The sequence below is a fragment of the Pleurodeles waltl genome, chromosome 3_1 (genome assembly GCF_031143425.1).
Source record: "Pleurodeles waltl isolate 20211129_DDA chromosome 3_1, aPleWal1.hap1.20221129, whole genome shotgun sequence".
In the NCBI taxonomy this organism is placed as follows: domain Eukaryota; kingdom Metazoa; phylum Chordata; class Amphibia; order Caudata; family Salamandridae; genus Pleurodeles; species Pleurodeles waltl.
Window position 1 is genome coordinate 2005769315 of NC_090440.1, and position 19682 is coordinate 2005788996.

At 45.1% G+C, this 19682-nt stretch overlaps 1 protein-coding gene and 1 non-coding gene across 3 annotated transcripts in view; both read right to left on the minus strand.

Annotated features, from left to right (window-relative positions):
• BCAS3 (BCAS3 microtubule associated cell migration factor) overlaps window positions 1-19682 on the minus strand; it is a 2570631-nt gene that overhangs the window by 2103048 nt on the left and 447901 nt on the right. For both annotated transcript variants that reach the window (XM_069226456.1, XM_069226455.1), the window contains exon 10: window positions 14675-14751. In XM_069226456.1, the coding sequence (XP_069082557.1) occupies window positions 14675-14751 (77 nt within the window). The remainder of the gene's footprint in view (window positions 1-14674; window positions 14752-19682) is intronic.
• LOC138286237 (U6 spliceosomal RNA) lies at window positions 6341-6443 on the minus strand. The gene has a single exon (XR_011201902.1). It is a non-coding gene; the product is annotated as a U6 spliceosomal RNA (small nuclear RNA).

Genomic DNA, 19682 nt, shown 5'->3' on the forward strand with positions numbered 1-19682 from the left:
GGTGGGCCCATGAGTCGTGTTAAGACAATGTTGAGGTTCCATGAAGGAACTGATGGCGTTCTTGGTGGTATAATTCTCTTTAGGCCTTCCATAAACGCTTTTATGACTGGTATCCTAAATAATGAAGTTGAGTGCGTAATTTGCAGGTAAGCTGAAATTGCAGCAAGATGTATTTTTATGGAAGAGAAAGCTAGTTTTGCTTTTTGCAGATGTAGTAAGTATCCTACTATATCTTTTGTAGATGCGTATAAGGGTTGAATTTGATTATTATGACAGTAATAGACAAATCTTTTCCATTTATTTGCATAGCAGTGTCTAGTGGTAGGCTTTCTAGCCTGTTTTAGGACCTCCATACATTCTTGTGTGAGGTGTAAGTGTCCGAATTCTAGGATTTCAGGAGCCAAATTGCTAGATTCAGTGATGCTGGATTTGGATGCCTGATCTGTTGTTTGTGTTGTGTTAACAGATCTGGTCTGTTTGGTAGTTTGACATGAGGTACTACTGACAGGTCTAGTAGTGTGGTGTACCAAGGTTGCCTTGCCCATGTTGGTGCTATTAGTATGAGTTTGAGTTTGTTTTGACTCAACTTGTTTACTAGATATGGAAGGAGTGGGAGAGGGGGAAAAGCGTAAGCAAATATCCCTGACCAGTTCATCCATAGCGCATTGCCCTGAGACTGATGTTGTGGGTACCTGGATGCGATGTTTTGGCATTTTGAGTTTTCCTTCGTTGCAAATAGATCTATTTGTGGTGTTCCCCAAATTTGGAAGTAAGTGTTCAGTATTTGGGGGTGAATCTCCCATTCGTGGATCTGTTGGTGATCCCGTGAGAGATTGTCTGCTAACTGATTCTGAATTCCTGGAATAAATTGTGCTATTAGGCGAATGTGGTTGTGAATCGCCCAATGCCATATTTTCTGTGTTAGGAGACACAATTGTGTTGAGTGTGTTCCTCCTTGTTTGTTTAGGTAGTACATTGTTGTCATGTTGTCTGTTTTGACAAGAATGTATTTGTGGGTTATCATGGGTTGAAATGCTTTCAGCGCTAGAAATACCGCTAACAGTTCTAGGTGATTTATGTGTAACTGTTTTTGCTGCATGTTCCATTGTCCTTGGATGCTGTGTTGATTGAGGTGTGCTCCCCACCCTGTCATGGAAGCATCTGTTGTTATCACGTATTGTGGCATTGGGTCTTGGAAAGGCCGCCCTTGGTTTAAATTTATACTGTTCCACCATTGAAGTGAGATGTATGTTTGGCGGTCTATCAACACCAGATCTAGAAGCTGACCCTGTGCTTGTGACCATTGTGATGCTAGGTACTGTTGTAAGGGCCGCATGTGTAACCTTGCATTTGGGACAATGGCTATGCATGAGGACATCATGCCTAGTAGTTTCAGTATTATTTTGACTTGTACTTTTTGTTTTGGATACAAGGTTTGTATTACATTGTGAAATGTTTGTACTCTTTGTGGACTTGGAGTAGCAATCCCTTTTGCTGCGTTGATTGTTGCTCCCAAGTATTGCTGTGTTTGGCACGGCTGCAGGTGTGACTTTGCGTAGTTGATTGAGAAACCTAGTTTGTGTAGGGTTTCTATGACATATTTTGTGTGTTGTGAACACCGTTTTAGCGTATTGGTTTTGATTAACCAATCGTCTAGGTATGGGAACACATGTATTTGCTGCCTTCTGATATGTGCGGCTACTACTGCCAGGCATTTTGTAAAAACCCTTGGCGCAGTTGTTATTCCGAATGGCAACACTTTGAATTGGTAATGTATCCCTTGGAATACAAACCTTAGGTACTTTCTGTGTGAAGGATGTATTGGTATATGGAAATATGCATCCTTTAGGTCTAGTGTTGTCATGTAGTCTTGTTGTTTGAGCAGTGGGATTACGTCTTGTAGAGTAACCATGTGAAAATGGTCTGATTTGATGTAGGTATTTAATGTTCTGAGATCTAGTATCGGTCTCAGGCTCTTGTCCTTTTTGGGTATCAGGAAGTACAGTGAGTAAACTCCTGTGTTTAATTGATCTTTTGGTACTAATTCTATTGCTTCTTTCTGTAGCAGTGCCTGAACTTCTAGTCCTAGAAGATCTATATGTTGTTTTGACATATTGTGTGTTTTCGGTGGGACGTTTGGAGGGAATTTGAGAAATTCTATGCAATAACCATGCTGGATAATTGCTAAGACCCAAGTGTCTGTTGTTATTTCCTCCCAATGTGTTTAAAATTTGTTTAGTCTCCCCCCCACAGGTGTTATGTGTTGGGGATTTGTGACCTTGAGGTCACTGTTTGTTTTGAGGAGTTTTGGGACTTTGGAACTTTTCTCTGTTTCTTTGAAACTGTCCTCCTCTATATTGTCCCCGAAAACCTCCCCGCTGATACTGGCTCTGGTAAGTGGGCTTTGTTTGTGAGGTTGTGGCTTCTGTGGTTTGCCTTTGAAACCCCCCTCGAAATTGTGTTTTTCGAAATGTGCCTCTGATCTGCGGGGAGTAGAGCGCGCCCATGGCTTTGGCCGTGTCAGTGTCTTTTTTAAGTTTTTCAATTGCAGTGTCCACCTCCGGCCCAAACAACTGCTGTCGGTTGAATGGCATATTCAGCACAGCTTGCTGTATCTCTGGTTTAAATCCTGATGTACGCAGCCATGCATGCATCCTTATCGTTACTGCTGTGTTGACAGTTCTAGCAGCTGTGTCTGCAGCATCCATTGCTGATCGAATTTGATTATTGGAGATATTTTGTCCCTCTTCGACTACTTGCTGCGCTCTTTTTTGAAACTCCTTTGGCAAGTGTTCAATAAGGTGTTGCATCTCGTCCCAATGGGCCCTATCATATCTGGCTAGCAAAGCTTGTGAATTTGCAATACGCCACTGGTTTGCTGCCTGTGCCGCCACCCTTTTGCCTGCCGCGTCAAATTTTCTACTCTCTTTATCTGGAGGTGGCGCGTCTCCTGAAGTATGAGAGTTGGCTCTTTTGCGTGCTGCTCCAACTACAACAGAGTCTGGTGATAGCTGTTGTGTGATGTACACTGGGTCTGTTGGTGGCGGTTTATATTTTTTATCTACTCTTGGAGTAATGGCTCTCCCTTTGACAGGCTCTTCAAACACCTGTTTGGAGTGTTTTAGCATTCCGGGCAACATTGGCAGACTTTGATATTGACTGTGCGTAGACGACAGTGTATTAAAAGAGAAGTCATCTTCAATGGGTTCTGAGTGAAGGCTGACATTATGAAATGCTGCTGCCCTTGATACCACTTGAATGTAGCCTGTACTATCCTCAGGTGGCGAGGGTCTTGCTGGATAGCACTGAGGACTATTGTCTGACACTGGTGCGTCGTAAAGGTCCCATGCGTCAGGGTCATCTTGACTCATCCCCGTATGTGTTGGGGATTGCATCATTGGTGGAGTGGCTACCGGTGATAGTTGTGGAGAGTGATGTGGGGATGGTGGAGGTGTTATTTGTTTAGCCACTTTTGCTTGTGGCTGTTTGTCCTTGTCCTTGTTTTGGAAGGCAAGTTTTCGTTTCATTCTGATTGGGGGAAGAGTGCTGGTCTTCCCTGTATCATTTTGAATAAAGAGCCGCCTTTGCGTGTGATCTGGCTCTATTGTTTGTAATTCCTCTTCAAATCTGTGTGTCTTCATTTGAGAGGACAGTCCTTGTTCCTCTGAATAGGAACTAATTTTCGGTTCGGATGCCGGATGTTTCGGCACCGAAACCTTTTCTGCTGCTTTTTTCGGCTCCGACAAAATCTTTTTTCTTTTCGGCGTCGTGCCCTCTCGGTGCCGACCAACTTCGGTGCCGCTGTCTCGGTGCCGAATCTTTTCGGAGCCACTCTCTCGGGCCCGAGATTGCTGCGTGCCTGTATCTCGACCGGAGTCGGATGACTTCGACACCAGCTCGCCCTTTTTCGGTGCCGATGGACGGTCACCTACTTTTCGGGTTAAGCCATGGCCTGTTGGCGGTGGCGTCCCCTGGGCTTTGGCAGTCTTTTCGTGAGTTTTTTGTTTTGATGTCTTACTCACGGTTTTCGGCGTTTCTTCGGGATCGACCTCCTCCGAGTCCGAATCCTGGATGGAGAATGTTTTTTCCTCCTCCTCGAAACACCCTTGTCCTGTCGGCGCCGACGCCATTTGCAGGCTTCTTGCTCTTCGGTCCCGGAGTGTCTTCCTCGACCGAAACGCTCGACAGGCCTCACAAGTATCCTCCCTGTGTTCCGGTGACAAACACAAGTTACAGACCAGGTGTTGATCTGTATATGGATACTTGCTATGGCATTTTGGACAGAAGCGGAATGGGGTCCGTTCCATCAGCCTTGAAGAGACACGTGGCCGGGCCGACCAGGCCCCGACGGATATCGAAAAAACCCCGAAGGGCCACCGGAGCTCTTCTCAATTCGGTGTTGATCTGTTGTAACTAACCTGATACCGAACGCAAACAATACCGACGATTTTTCCGAGATTCTAACTAACTTTCCGACCCGAAACACGGAGCGAAAAGGAACACGTCCGAACCCGATGGCGGAAAAAAAACAATCTAAGATCTCGTGACTCGAAAAGACTTCTTCAAAGAAAAATATCTTGTAACACTCCGAGCCCAACACCAGATGGCGGGATGTGCACAGCATGTGTATCTGCAGCTACACATGCCATCGAACATATATATATATATATATATATATATATATATATATATATATATATATATATATATATATATATATAAAGAGAGAGAGAGAGAAACAGAGAAAAAAAGAGTTGATTAACACCAGCACCACAGGAGTAAAAGAAAACAGGCAAGATAGAGAGTAAACCCCTCACGGAAGAAAGGCCAGCCAAGCAGGAAAATCAATGCTAGCAGATTCAAAGTTAAAAGTTAAAAGAAGTTGGTAGAACCACCTGCTGACAGAAGCCAACAGGAACCTCGCGGTACATGAAAAAGATCAACATGAGGCAGACAAATGCCACATGAGTAGATGTCAACCACAGACAGAAAAAATTTCTATGAAGAAAGTGCCAAAGGAAAAAGTGGCAGAATTCCGGAGGGGCGACCAGCATATAAGAAAGCGATCCAATATGTGTACCCAGTAATGAAATACCCCGAGATATAAGGTATATTTAACTTTGACCCCCAGAATGGGATAGGGACACCGGACCTGCACAAGTCTGCAAGGTCAAATGTGAATACAGTGCTAAACACAAAAACAATTTGAGGTTAGGAAGTAGTAAATGTCCACCAGAAGGAAGAAATTTGACTACCTTCTTGCAGCTGGCATAGAAGGGATTAAGCAAATGCTAGGATTGGAATCCTACACATAAAATGCCTGAATATAGCAGTCAAAAAGATGGCCGAGGACACATAGAGAAGGAGGGAAGAATCCCAGGAAAGGAAAACAGAACCTTAATGGGACAGGAACGCAAAGACAGGAACCATACACAAATGGATGATGCCCCAGAGCTACAACAGCAGCGCAGGGGAAACAATAAATATGCACATTAACAGCATGCAAAGAATAGCCAAGTGTTGCTCCGACAAGGGATAGAACCTTTGTCCTGGCCATTGTGCACCCATGAGGCATCAGATATTTCCACTGAGCTATAGCTCTGTACTTGCAAGAAAGAAGTACATCCACACACACACACATATATATATATGTATCTATATATAGATGTATACATATATTTTTTTTATATTTTTTTTAATATGTGGATAGATAGATAGATAGATAGATAGATAGATAGATAGATAGATAGATAGATAGATAGATAGATAGATAGATAGATAGATCAGCAATAAGTGGACTGGACCGAAAAGACAGAAGGACGAAGATGTCCATGAAGAAGAAGAAAAGATGAATGTGGCACCAGGCAGACAAGAGGACATGTGTAAGCAATTAAAGGATTAGAGCAACAGATTAAGCTCCCTACATGTCACATATAATAGAGATAGAAGAGGGGCAACTTGGGATCGAAGAGGCACCAACATTCCCAAGAAAGCAGACCGTGGAAAAGAGGCAGAAATACCATCTCCCACTGCACCAATGGGAAAGGACATCTGTGAAAAAACAGTAGTAGAATCCTTATTGACACAAGGAACTATACCACCTCCAGAAGAAGCACTTAGCAAGTTCCCAGCAGGAAGCAGGTAATTATAAAAGAATGGCTAAAAGTCTACACCAATTGCTCCAAAGATTAGGGACTGAAAACGACTAACACGAGGAAGAACTCCGTAGAGAGTACAATCTGTTAGACCACCCACCTATCAGCAGAGTACAACAGAAAACCTCCTTTTTAGAGGTAGTCCCCAAACAGGGTCAGACGAAAAATGAAACCTGTCCACTAAGGTAAATATGGAACGCTTCCTAGATTTTTGTGCTATCTTTGCGTAGGAGCCATGCTAATCTTCTCTGTATTGTTCCAATTTTAGTATATGTGCTGCCAAAGCAAGCATGTGTAAATAAAAACACAATACCTGCAATGCAGGAGCACCACCGTGAGTCCTAGAACATGATAAGAAGAAAAGCACTTGCGAGGAGCAGGAACACCACACCGAGTGTCACAGTATAAACAGGAAATACGCCACCGTAAGGGCAGTGGAGAAAAATGCAACAGGGGAAAAAAACAACTGCCCCTGAACAAAAGAATTAAGCCAGAAGAAGACTCCTTACCATGAAGACGCCTTAAGACTGAGTTCCACAATGAGCATCTCTAAACCCAGTCGGCATGTGCTAAAAAGGGAGGTGCTGTCAAAAGGCATATCGAGTAAAGATGCCTGCACAGCTTCTGAGAAATTGGAGGAGCGCAACAATGCTCTTCGATGGAGCTTTACCGAAGCAGCCATAATCCTTCCAACAGAATTTGTGGTATCCATACCACATCTGATACTAAGCTTGGCAGCCTGCTGACCACCCTGCACAAAGGGTATTAGTGAATTTCTAGCCTATTCAGGTAAAGAAGGCAAAATGTGTTCCTCTGAGTCCCGCAAAATTTGGGAGAAGTGAACTAGATGAAGCTGAAATCTGCCTACCAGAAGTGTCCAGCTCTCTAGCTTTTCACTCTGGCAGGACAGAAGGAACCTGTGTAAAACTGTGTGCAGCCAAAGCAGTTTGCACCACAGGGCTTTGAGTAGTTAGATGCCGCCGGAGGCAAGATGCCCTGGGTCTATGTGAGATAGACCGCTCCAAATAGAGACCAGAAACTGGTTGGGTCTAAACTCCCAAGAGAATATCCTAAAGAGACAATAAGGAAGGACTGGCTCCCTAGAAGACTGGTCAGGATGTAGAACATAGAGCAAAGGGTCCGTGGACAAATGCACAGTAGGAAGTTGTAAGTGTAACACTTCTGACACACACTTTAAAACGACGTTACTCAAAGTACGGCCCGCGGGCCGCCAGCGGCCCCACGGACCGACCTTGGCGGTCCGCGGAGACGTACAACAAACGGCCTATGATAATGGCCGCAGTATGTAAACATAGAAGAGGGCTGCGGGAGCATGCGCAACAGTGGCTTCTTTGCGCATGCTCCCGCGGCCCTCCTCTATGTTTACTACGGCGGCCATTATTTATGGCGTTTCCGTGGATCCTGGAAGCCATAGCCCCATAAAAGTCAGCGCTTGCAGCTAACTTTTACGGGGCTTTGTCATCTGCTTCCTGTCACCGGCTCCACGTCTGCTGCCCGCCTGCCTGCCTGCCGTTCTACATTTGTACCATCTTTACAGTGCTTTGAGTCAGGTAAGGCTCTTTGGTTATTTATTTATTTGTTTTTAATGTAGTGTGTGAGTTACTGGGGTAGGGGTGAGAGTAGATTGCGCTGTGTGTGTGTGTTACTGGGGTAGGGGTGAGAGCAGATAGCGCTGTGTGTGTGTTACTGGGGTAGGGGTGAGAGCAGATGGCGCTGTGTGTGTGCGCTGTGTGTGTGTTACTGGGGTAGGGGTGAGAGCAGATGGCGCTGTGTGTGTGCGCTGTGTGTGTGTGTTACTGGGGTAGGGGTGAGAGCAGATGGCGCTGTATGTGTTACTGGGGTAGAGGTGAGAGCAGATTGCGCTGTGTGTGTGTTACTGGGGTAGGGGTGAGAGCAGATGGCGCTGTATGTGTTACTGGGGTAGGGGTGAGAGCAGATTGCGCTGTGTGTGTGTTACTGGGGTAGGGGTGAGAGCAGATGGCGCTGTGTGTGTTACTGGGGTAGGGGTGAGAGCAGATGGCGCTGTGTGCAGATGGCGCTGTGTGTGTTACTGGGGTAGGGGTGAGAGCAGATGGCGCTCTGTGTTTTACCTGGGTAGGGGTGAGAGCAGATGGCGCTGTGTGCAGATTGCGCTGTGTGCAGATGGCGCTGTGTGTGTTACTGGGGTAGGGGTGAGAGCAGATGGCGCTGTGTGTGTGTTACTGGGGTAGGGGTGAGAGCAGATGGCGCTGTGTGTGTTACTGGGGTAGGGGTGAGAGCAGATGGCGCTGTGTGCAGATGGCGCTGTGTGTGTTACTGGGGTAGGGGTGAGAGCAGATGGCGCTGTGTGCAGATGGCGGTAGGGGTGAGAGCAGATGGCGCTGTGTGTGATAGACCGGACCCTGCAAGGGTAAGAACTGTGCTGCAGCATTGTTTAGCAATGTTTTGAAAAAGGGGGCGGGGTGGTTGTTCCCCCTCTTAGCCCCCCCCGCTGTCACTTCAGTGCGGCCCTCGGCCGCAAACCATACTGCAAATTTGGCCCCCGAGAAAAAGTTTGTGAGTACCCATGCTTTAACATGTCTGCTAGAGCTGAACTAGCCTCTGAAGGCAACCCAGGGGATGACAGTAGGCTGGAAGCAGGCAAGGAGTCTGGGCCTCTAGCACTGGCCAAGTCAAATAACCAATCTGATTATGGATTGGTATCGGAATTGGGAGGCTGAGAATCGAAACCGGGCCCCTCCGATGGAAGAACTGGAAGGTGAGCCCCAGAAGACAGAAGAGCAGAATGAAGAATAGCCCACTCTAATGGCGCCACTCCCGGCATCAGGGTTGATGTCGACTGACGTCGGGAAGGAGAGACCTCGACATCGAAAGGGGCGTTGTCCGACTCCAGGGATACAATCGGAGCATCGAGTGAAGTAGCAGGCGCCACCACCGCCAAAGTTGGCAAGTCAGAACTGGACTCCAAATTTTTAGTCGTGAGGAAGGAGACAGGTGCAGAAGATGGGAGCAGTAGGAGGCTGTACATTGGCACCGATCCGACTCTGGAGTCGGAGTAGAGGGGCCCAACATGTACAGAGGACGAAGCCGCTGGTGAAGATCCCATCAGAGCACCTGCCACCTCCTTAGGGCCCGAAGGCACTTCAGAGGGAGGGGTAGGCCCAAAAACAGCATGCAAGGATGAGTTATAATCCCACATCTGGGCCAAAGTAGCCCAGACGCTGGGATAAAGCAGGAGACACGGGGTCGACTCCTGCGCAGACTCTTCCTCAGAGGAACGGGAGGAGCCGCATGGGGGCGGTGAAGCTGGAAGATGGGACTTCAACCGCAGGTGACACTTACTATGAGACGTCGCAGGATCTGAAGATGTCGCAGAAGCCATACGCGAGCGACTTCTAAAACAGTCGCTAGGATGAGCTTTGGAAGAAGAAGGATTTCAACGTCTATGAGAGTCCTGTGAAGTCTGTGACACCCGCGTCGCCAGAAGCTTCATCAGCCGCTCCGGCAACTCCTTAGGCCTCAGGCGTTGCAATCTTTGGTTTCGTAGTGGGTGCCTAAGCACCACACACAAACATAATGGGGGTCCGTCACCAACATCTGTTGAGCACTGGACCCACAAGACTTAATGCCAGAAGGTATAAACACTGTTCCAATTACAAAAACAGCTGAAAGGAAAGGCAAAAAATGGCTAGAGGTAACCACTTCTCCGGATCCACATTGCTGAGCGGGAAAGAAGAAACTGACATCAGCACGTTGGAGGAAGAATAATATGGACTCCCTCTGCGTCATATCCAGAGGATGATGTCGATCCGGAGTTGCACAACGCCCTCTACCAGTGTGTATAGGTACTGCTGCAGATTGGTAAGGACACTGCGGCTAGTTGTCTCTAACAGATTGTGTGAGCAAACCAGGTCTTAGCATTACAAGATCAGTATTTGTCCATGACAAATGGCACACTAGAGCCAAGTTCACAAGTAGAGCAATATCCTTATGGGATGGTAACCAAGACACTGGTCATATAAGGTTTGATAAGATAATATGCCAGTGTCAAGAAATATGGAATGCAAACAGAGATATACATAGACAGGAATTGCCATTCATCCTAGAATAGCAATGAAATTAACACAGTTTTCTCTTTGTTTCAGAGGAAAAGGGACAGTAAGGTTGGGGAGTAACCTAAACTGCAAGATCACCACCTACAACGCCAAAATGCAGGGTGGCACCTCCAGTCTGATGTATCACTATCAGATGTGTGGGGCCTGGCTCCACATTCAACCACCCCCGAACTGGAATGGCCTCTGCTACCTTGTGACTTTACACCCCCCCTCCTTGGCGATATCAGGTATGAACATCTTCCAGTTACATGGCCATCACATGGGCCATCCAATGACCTTACCATATCAGTTCCGTACAAAAGGAACTGCAGAATACTATGGTACTGTGGTTTGGAAAGAAGTCCCACATGAATATAGATTATTCAACGATGCCCAGCTCTTTTATGGGAGCATTCTACCATTTGTTTAGGCAAAAGCAACTGCCTGCTGGCTTCAAGTGACAAACTGAGAGTTAATAAAGACAATGCAACTGAGGATGGATTCAATGCTATCAAGGAAGAACTCACAGATATGTATTGGACTTAATGACAGCCAAGGAAGGAGGGGTGTGTAAGAAGATTGAGCTGGCCTGCTGTACTTATGTGCCAGCCAATCATGTGGACAATGGGACATTGACTGAGGCCATTCAGACATTGCATGACCTACACAAGAAAATGGTCGATGAAGGGGGTTGCCCCTGATAGGTGGTTCGAGGGCTGGTTTGAATGGGTGCTGTCCTGGATGTCAGGGTTGTTTAAGGCCTTGTTGCCTTTTATAGTGACATTGCTCTTGACGTGTCTTATTTTTCAGGTAATTATAGCATGTTTTAAAAGGATGACAGCTAAAATGTGGTTACGAAAAGTGCTAAGGATGTCGACCGATAGAATATTGAGCATAACGCGATCCATCTAGTAAATGGGAAGGTGGGACAATTGCTGAAGAATCAACTAGAGGGAGAACTGATGTAGGTAAATAATAGGAATGAATTTATAGACACAAATATATAAATCCCAAACCCCAATACAAATATTTCAGGTGAGGGACAGTTTTAAAACCTATGTAAGTAGTAAACCGGCCTAAGCCTAATAAATGGGCGTGCTGAAAAAAGATAACTCCGGGTTCTGCAGAAATATATAGGTCACAGTGCATATTTGTTTTAAGAAACACAGCAAGATATTTGACAGCAGAAAATGGTTTTGCATCGTCATTGAGCACAGGGTGTAAACAAGGGTGGAATCTGCCTTAGCGCAAACCTGTTGAGAATACGTTAAAGTCAGATAGGCTGGTCTGAGTCCAATGACATCAAACAAGAGATAAGCATTCGCTATGCAGAAAAGCAAAAATGAGTTTCTGAGAACTATAAAAAAAAAAACACAAGAGGGGGCTTCTGCTAAACATGGACACATACACAATTCTTGTAAATACTTACATATGTTGACAATAACTTAACTAACCAGCTTGCTATTAACTTCATATAGGAATTTGTAGCTCATTTTTTGTGGCTATTACAGTGCACATACCACTGCTTGTAATCCAGAACTCTGAACTTCAGACTTTGGTCGCTTTTTGAGACTGGCTGATTTTCCCAATTGATCAATTAACTAAAACCACATTATTGTGTAAAATTGTTCTATCTTACTTTATTGATAGATTTTCCTCCAACAAATTCAAGCCATTTCCACATGCATATTTTTTTACACGGTGTGCAACTGTACATGTAAAATAGTTTTGCATTGGTTAAGTTGCACTTTTGTCTAAGCAAATAAAAATTCATCATGAGGAAAATATGTTTAGCTTTGGAAAAATTCCATCTCGGACACTCACACCAGATTTGTGGGTGTTCCCTCGGCATTCCTATCCATGAAAGAGTTTCCCTTTTGACACAAGTAAACTCTGAACGTTTTCACAAGGAGAATGGGCTGAGAAAATGTTAGTGAATACCCAAACACTCACAAACTGGTGGGTCTTGAAATGTCCACTCAGTGACTCTAGAGCCCGCAGACTAAAATGTCTTAATTTCAGAGTATTACATGCTACAGCTCCCTCTTAGCTTGTGCTAAGTCTCTGCCCTACAGTGCATTTTTCCAAGCCCTTCACCTACACTGTCATTTGTGAGTCCAACCCAGGGCCGGCTTTAGCGCTGGTGGCACCCTGTGCGACAGTCTTTTTTGGCACCCCCCCCCCCCCCAACCTTATGACCACCTCCTCCGATTCCCTTCCTACCACAGGGCAAATGTGCCACTCATCTCTCCATAGCCCCCCTTTCACATACAGTAATTTGTTTTAAAGCGCTTGTAAAGGCTGGCTTTACTAATCCACTCAGCTATCCACGTAAAATATAGTTCTGTTCTTTACAGCAGGCTCTTTAACCCTATACGCTACTTTATGGCGAGTCAAAGCTGCCACTAGACAAAACTCTGTTCTCCCTCTCTAGCAGGAACATTAATCACAAGAGGCATCTTGACATTTCAAATGCTTCCTGAAGGCTGGACGCACAAGGAACTTTTCAGCAGGTGCTTTTAAATCGCAAGTTTCACTAGTTATTGCTACACACAACGCCCCCCTGAGGTCAGTGCCCCCCAATCACGGCCAGCATTCGGTGCAGCCGCACCACTCGCACCGCCTTAAAGCTGGCCCTGGTCCGACCACTAACCTGCCCAAGGGTTAAATTTGCATATGCATCACAACACATCTTTGCAACATTTTATGTGCAAGCATGCATACCTGAGACAGTAGCTATCATGAAAACAGGAGAGGGGAGACCTTTTCCAACTAAGCCCTGATGATTGTTTGCACTTTCTCTCTTGCATAAAGAAGAAAAGGTTGAGAAAACGGATTGCCCCACCTAAAATTTACTCTCACAGTAGTCAATCTCAAAGTGGACATTTTAATATTTAATAAACTTAAATTGTATTTGTTTTCATTTTAAAGGTGTCTTAATGTGTGAATAATACATGGACTATTTTGCAAGCCTTCAGACTTGACACACCTATATTGGTGCAGTTTGCAGCCTCGTTAGTGAGACTACAGACTATGAAATGGGTTCAGCACAGGTCCACATCTTTTTAGTGCACGTTTTCATTGTGGAGGCTGTGGACTTGCCACAGCCCAAAAGACAGCACAAACTCTATACCAAGAATGGGTACTATAGAAGGAGGCCCAAAACAGATGCTTTAAAAATAGCTTGAGAACCCAGGACACTGATGTATTTTTTTAGTTTGTGATCTAAGGGGAGAGGGGCGACTTGGCAGGTCTCTTAGTTGCTTAAAGCTTTTTGTTTGGAAATCAGGGTGCACTTACCCTGCCACCCTTACAGACCCTTTCCATTTGTTTTCTGGATGCAGGGACAGTGCCCTTCATTCCGTAATGGAGGCTTCAAAAGAAAATGTTCTCTTGCAGCCAGCTAATCAGACCCTTTGGGTCTGCCTTTTCAGTTCTGACACGTGGACTTGAAATGGATAACGGGAACAGAACACTCACTCATACTCAGGAGGCAATCATGTTTTTCCCTGAAATGGCAGGATATAGAAAATGGTTAACCCTTTCAGCCCACCCAACACCTTTCTGTAAAGCAAACAACTCAAAACCCACTGAATTACACCAAAACCACAAGAGCGCCCTTTCCAAGTAAAGTTTTAATCTCATTCTGAATTTCGCACAAATCTATTCAGCATGTTTTGCTGTTGCTGCAATCAAAAATTGCTATTCGAGCTAAAATAAAATGTGAAAACATATTTTTTTCCCAGAATCCCCTCCTTTATCTTTTTCCTCTGCAATGAATTGCACAAAATGCTATGTTAAAGGCCTTAGTTACCAATTTGTTTTCTGCAAATTTCTTCATGGGGTCCAAAGATATAGGTGAATCAAAAATGCCTTTACAATGAAAGTGTTGCGGCTGAATCCAAACTGCAGCGCAGGGACTGTAAAAACTAAGCCTGTTCATGATATGATTCAAATAAATCAACAGTCCTCAAATATTAGGTGAAATAATGCCACAATTCAGAAAACCCCTGCAAAGGAATAGGTGGATTATGAACAAAATCCCAAAGGAAAACAGAAAACCTAGCTAGTTACAGTAGATTTCATAAACAAAATACACATAAAGCAAACGAGGGCAACAATTTAAAAGCTGGTAATAATAATCCGATCAGCAGGAACCAAACATTTAATGCATTATATATACACACGATTACTCTTAATCTGATGCAAGGGATTAGCAAAACCAACAATACCATAGTCTGTAAATATAGGATATATTTAAAGACTTTAAAAGGGCACGCAATTTGGCTGATTTGGTATACTTTGCTTTGCTCAGGACTCCAACTCTGTGGGTAGGATTAATACATAAAACGTAAATCGCAATATTTGCTAGATGACAGACACTGTGCATTTAAAATTATCCAAATTCAAAAGTGTCACACTCACTTGTAACAAAGAATTTTTTGGTGAAAGTGCAGCTGTCAAAGGCAGCAATTTTCTCTTGCAACGCGACAACAAGTATTCTGAAACCACAAAGAAAAAAACAATAATTAAACGTCAGTAACATTATATCTCACATAAGTACAGATATACCACAATTTGCTGAGCAATGTCAAGAATGAGAAAAACACACGGAATCACCTATTTATAGTGTGTGAAGGAACAACCTGCCCGGCAAGCAGTGAATTCCCAAGTGTGTGGGTTGTGGCAGAGTCACGTAAAGCCCGTTTATAGGCACCATTTTATCGCGAGTAAAACGCACAGGACAGAATTATTGTTGCATATTTTACTAGGAGCACCGCTACAGAATGATAAACCGAAAGTAAGCAAAATATTGTCCGACTACAGAACCAAAACAATCGCAGTCAAAGGCTTAGGACAATCGCTCCTGTGGTATCTCCTTGGGAGGAGGCTAACTCTTTGGTAATTACTGTCCTAGTCTGCAAAAAAAAAAAAAAAAACTAATAACAAAAGACTAGCAAATGTCTCCAGAAAGGCTCACAAGTTGGGAGATAAAAAAAAATAGAGAAATGCATCAGAAGAAGAGCGAGCAAATAAGCACTGGGCAGAAAAATGGACAGCGATTCAGTGAACTGGGAAGAGCGACATGCAGACTGAAGCAAACACAAGAAAGAAAAAACAATACAAATATTAGAAAAAAACAATAGGCACGCCTCCAGTCGTCCATGAACTCAATCACATGCACTCAGTTACTCATCCATACACATATATATGTTCATCCACCCATTGACTCATTCTTCAACTCATCCACTTGCCCATCCACAACACCACACGCACAAAGTCGGCGATCAATAAAGAAGCACTTTGGATTATCAGCCAGTTTTCTGGCTTTGTTTTGTTTTTTGATCAGTGGTGGATGTGGTGGTCTGAGCCGGCTTTTCTATGAGGGTTGTGAGAGTGGTGTTGGTAATTAGTGGTTTTTCTTTTACACCATAAGGAGTTTAAAAAGTGCTGCTCACGTTTTCGTTGAGGTCACGGCTAAAGGCATGTTGTGCATTTATTTTACAATGGAAAGTCTTACTCTTGAAACCACACAGTAGCAGTTAATTGTTCCTAGGCGGAGTCATCGTCCTCCGACGGAGAGCCTTAATAGTCTACCTTGCCTAATGCGGATGCCAAAGATTAGGAGCTTTTTGGTGGTGGTGGTTGAGGGACGGGGGGGGGGAGGAAGGGGGCGTGGGGTAGGGGGGGGGGGGGGCGGGGGGGGGGGGGGGAGATCAATGGCACCGACTGTCCCTTTATTTACTTTTGCGAGCTCTTGCTGCCACCAACGCCTCTGCCCTCAGACCCTTGCCCCCCCCACACAGATCACTGACCCCCACTTTACTTACACAGCAAGCTGCCCTTCCTGGCTTCTCCAAACACCAGTTACACTTGAGGACTGAGTTTCAGCCCCCTCCCTTCAGGGCCATTTAATGTTGGCAGAAACTAGCCTTTTGCTTCTGCCTCCTGAGAATAGCTCCACAGCAGTTTCTCACAGCTCTGCCTGACTTACACCAGTGCTAGTGCACCAGCCCTCAGGACACTCCGGCACCTCTGCAGTTGTGTAAACCTAGAGCAAAAGTGAGTTTCACGCGAAGGCAGCATGTGCGGCAAAGTAAGCCTGAGGGGAGCAGCAGTTGCGCCACTAGGCAGTGTGGGTGTATTCCACACGTGCCCCCAGGAGCGACTGAAGAGCCCAAGATGAACCAGTATAATGTAGCATAGAGATTACCCACCACAGGCTCCAAGTGTTACAACTGGAGTCCTTTACCTCGGTTATTCAGGGGCCACCTTGCTACTGGACCTGAACTGAGCAACTCGTACACCTCTGTAACACGTGACTTTTAGGGTAGTGAAGCAGATCAGTCCAAGGTTTACTAAGGGAGGTGGAGTAAGTTAGAATCTCAGAACAATGCAAAGCACAAAATAACACATACATCAATGTCCAACCAACGCTTTTAACAAGAAAAAATAGTTACATTCATATACAACCAAATACCTACATGGAATTACAAATGTGCGCAATAAAACTCAGATTAACATAGCGCCTCCTTAACTAGAGATTTCTTTTAGAAGGTCTGTGAGTGTTAAATAATAGAAAGAGTTGTTAGAAAAATTTGACCAGATCATCAAGACTTTTTTTTCCCCAGACAATGGCAAAATCCATCTCTTCAGGTTCTCTTTATCCCCTTGGGCTTGGAAGGACTTTATGCTCTGCCCCTTTTAGCAATCTGCAGTTATTCACTAGATTTAGGCAGCAATTCCCGTAGAGTGGAAAAATCACTAGTACTCCCCCTGTTGAAGAAACTGTCAGCCGATCCCTTTGTCTTTAGCAACCTATCTCCCTCTTACCCTTTCCCCTTAATATCATGGAAAGGTTAGTTAACAAGAGGCTGTCAGAATTTCTGGAATCTCACTCCTTACTAAATGAGGCTTGATCCCGTCTTCATATCCTTCAACACCACAATCAACACAGCAAGACCAGTCAACTGGGCATTCCACGCCATAGCCAGCTTCAGAATCAGCGTCCATCAACACAAAAGAACCCCCATAGCAGGGGCACCATGCCGACATTGGAACAACCTAACAGAGGTGAACTGGAGGACCGCCCTACATGAGAACAAATCGGAAACCATGGGCCTCCTGGTACACAACATCGAACACTTAAACAAGTGGACCACCAACTGCACTGACACTCGGGTCCCCATGAATCGAAGCCACACAGCAAAATCTAGTACACAAGACAGCTGTACATGGAAGACTTCAGAATGACCAGACGGCACTGCAAACAACTGGAATGGAAATGGAGAACCAGCGAAGGAGAAGCAAAGAAAACACTTTAAAAGCCAGCCAGAAAAGGTACCACCAGCTGATCGAAGAAACTAGAAGGAAGGCACTAGTTGAATGAATAAATGCATGCTCCAACTGCAAAAAAGAAATCTTTGCAATCATCAAGGACTTCATCACACACACAGCTGCCACCGGTACACCAGCCTATCACAAGATCTGTATAACAACCTCTTGAACTTCTTTTATAGCAAAACCACAACCTCATAGTGCAACTTCACCCCACAAATGGACCCCCTGACTCTCTCCAGAAGTCTCCTAGTATCGAATGAAAACAGCACAATTACCACTAGGGACCCCTTCACTCCAGTGTTCCAGCAGACCCCTAGCCCCACCATGCCTTTGACAAAGGAGCAATTCGTATCAGTAAGGCCCTCATCCACATCCTCAACAGTTCCATCAGTAAGGCCACCTTTCCGAACCATGGAAACATGCAGCTGTCAATGCCCTCTTAAACAAACCCTCAGCCGACCCAACCAAACTTGCCAATTTCTGAACAATCTCCATCCTTCCCTAACTAGCCAAAGTCTTAAAAGAAGCAATTATCAAGTGCCTCTCCAACCACCTCGCCATACACTAGATTCTAGACTCCACAGCATGGGGACTGCCCTCAGAGCAGCAATGAATGACTGCCGTCTGATCCTCGACAGGGGCGACACCGCACACTCATCCTTCTAGACCTATCAGCAGCATTTAACACTGTCTTCCATCCCGTCCTAACCTGGCAGTTCCTTGATGCAGGCATCCAGTGTCACACCCTTGAATGGATCTGCTCCTTCCTCATTGGACAAACCCAAACCATCAACATGCTCCCTACTCCTCTGAAGCATAAGATCTAATCTGTGAAGTTGTGCAGGGCTCCTTGCTCAGTCTGACACTCTTCAACATCTAGATGACTCCTCTGACTGACGTCATACGAGCCCACAACATAAACATCCTCCCACCAATGACATGTAACGAATATTGTTCATCTTGGACAAAACACCAGGAACAAGCTCACCATATGCATGACCGGAGTGGCTACCAGAAAGAAATCCAATTGGTTCAAACTGAACTTGGACAAGAGCGAAGCGGTGGTCTTCAGGAAAGCCTCCTAGCCATGGGACTCAACTGGGTGCCCCACAGACCCTGGACCCACCCCTACGCCTTGCTCGTAAATCAGAAACCTTGGAATCATCATAGATATCAAACTGGGCATAATTGCCTAAATGAACGCAGTGGTCCCATCCTGCTTTAACACCTTAATGATGCTGAAGAAAATCTTCAGATGGCTACCAGACAACACCAGGAATACAATCACCGCTAGGGTACGGGAATACCCTGTACGTAGAGATAACCAACCAGCTTACAAGAAGACTGCAGACCACCCAAAACATAGCAGCCAGGTTAAGCTGGCTCTTTTTATTCCCAGGTCTTTCTCCAACCCTGCTGCACAAAGTAGATTACACTGACTCACTGTGCCAAAAAGAGATATTTTTTAAATCTCTCTGTATCACTCACAAAGCAGGCCATCGGAGAGACACTCGTCTCCTTCATTGCAAAATCCATTGCTATTTGCCTCCGAGAGCTCTGTATTCAGCCACAGCCAGCCTTGTAATTGTTCTTAAATTCAAGAAATCCAGAGCTGCAGGCCATGCCTTTACACTCCTGGCTGTTCAACAGCGGAACAGCCTGTCACATTTACTGAGACGAGCTACGAGTTATTCGTTTTTAAGAAGGCCATGAAGACATGGTTCTTTGGTGTTTAAGCCTTTTCTGGCTCTTTTTATTATGTTCTTATTATAGCAAGTGCAGTATACCTTTTAGGTCGCAGTTGCACTCTAACACTCCAAAAATAATCTAAATCAAAATAAAGCTGACCTACTGTTAAAGCTACAGGGAAACAAGATACAAAAGGCCTTTTTCTGCAACGGCCCAGCTGACCAGTGGCAAGTGGCCTTGGACTAGATCTCATGTTGGTGTCTGGCTGACACCATTTGAGTCGCTAAGTGCCTCCTTTGACGCCCAGGGACAGGGCTTTAGAAGTGCATTGAGGTGGTGGATTGGGTCTTAAAGGACTACCAGGACTATCCTGTTTCTAATATACTGCAGTAGGACAGGAGGC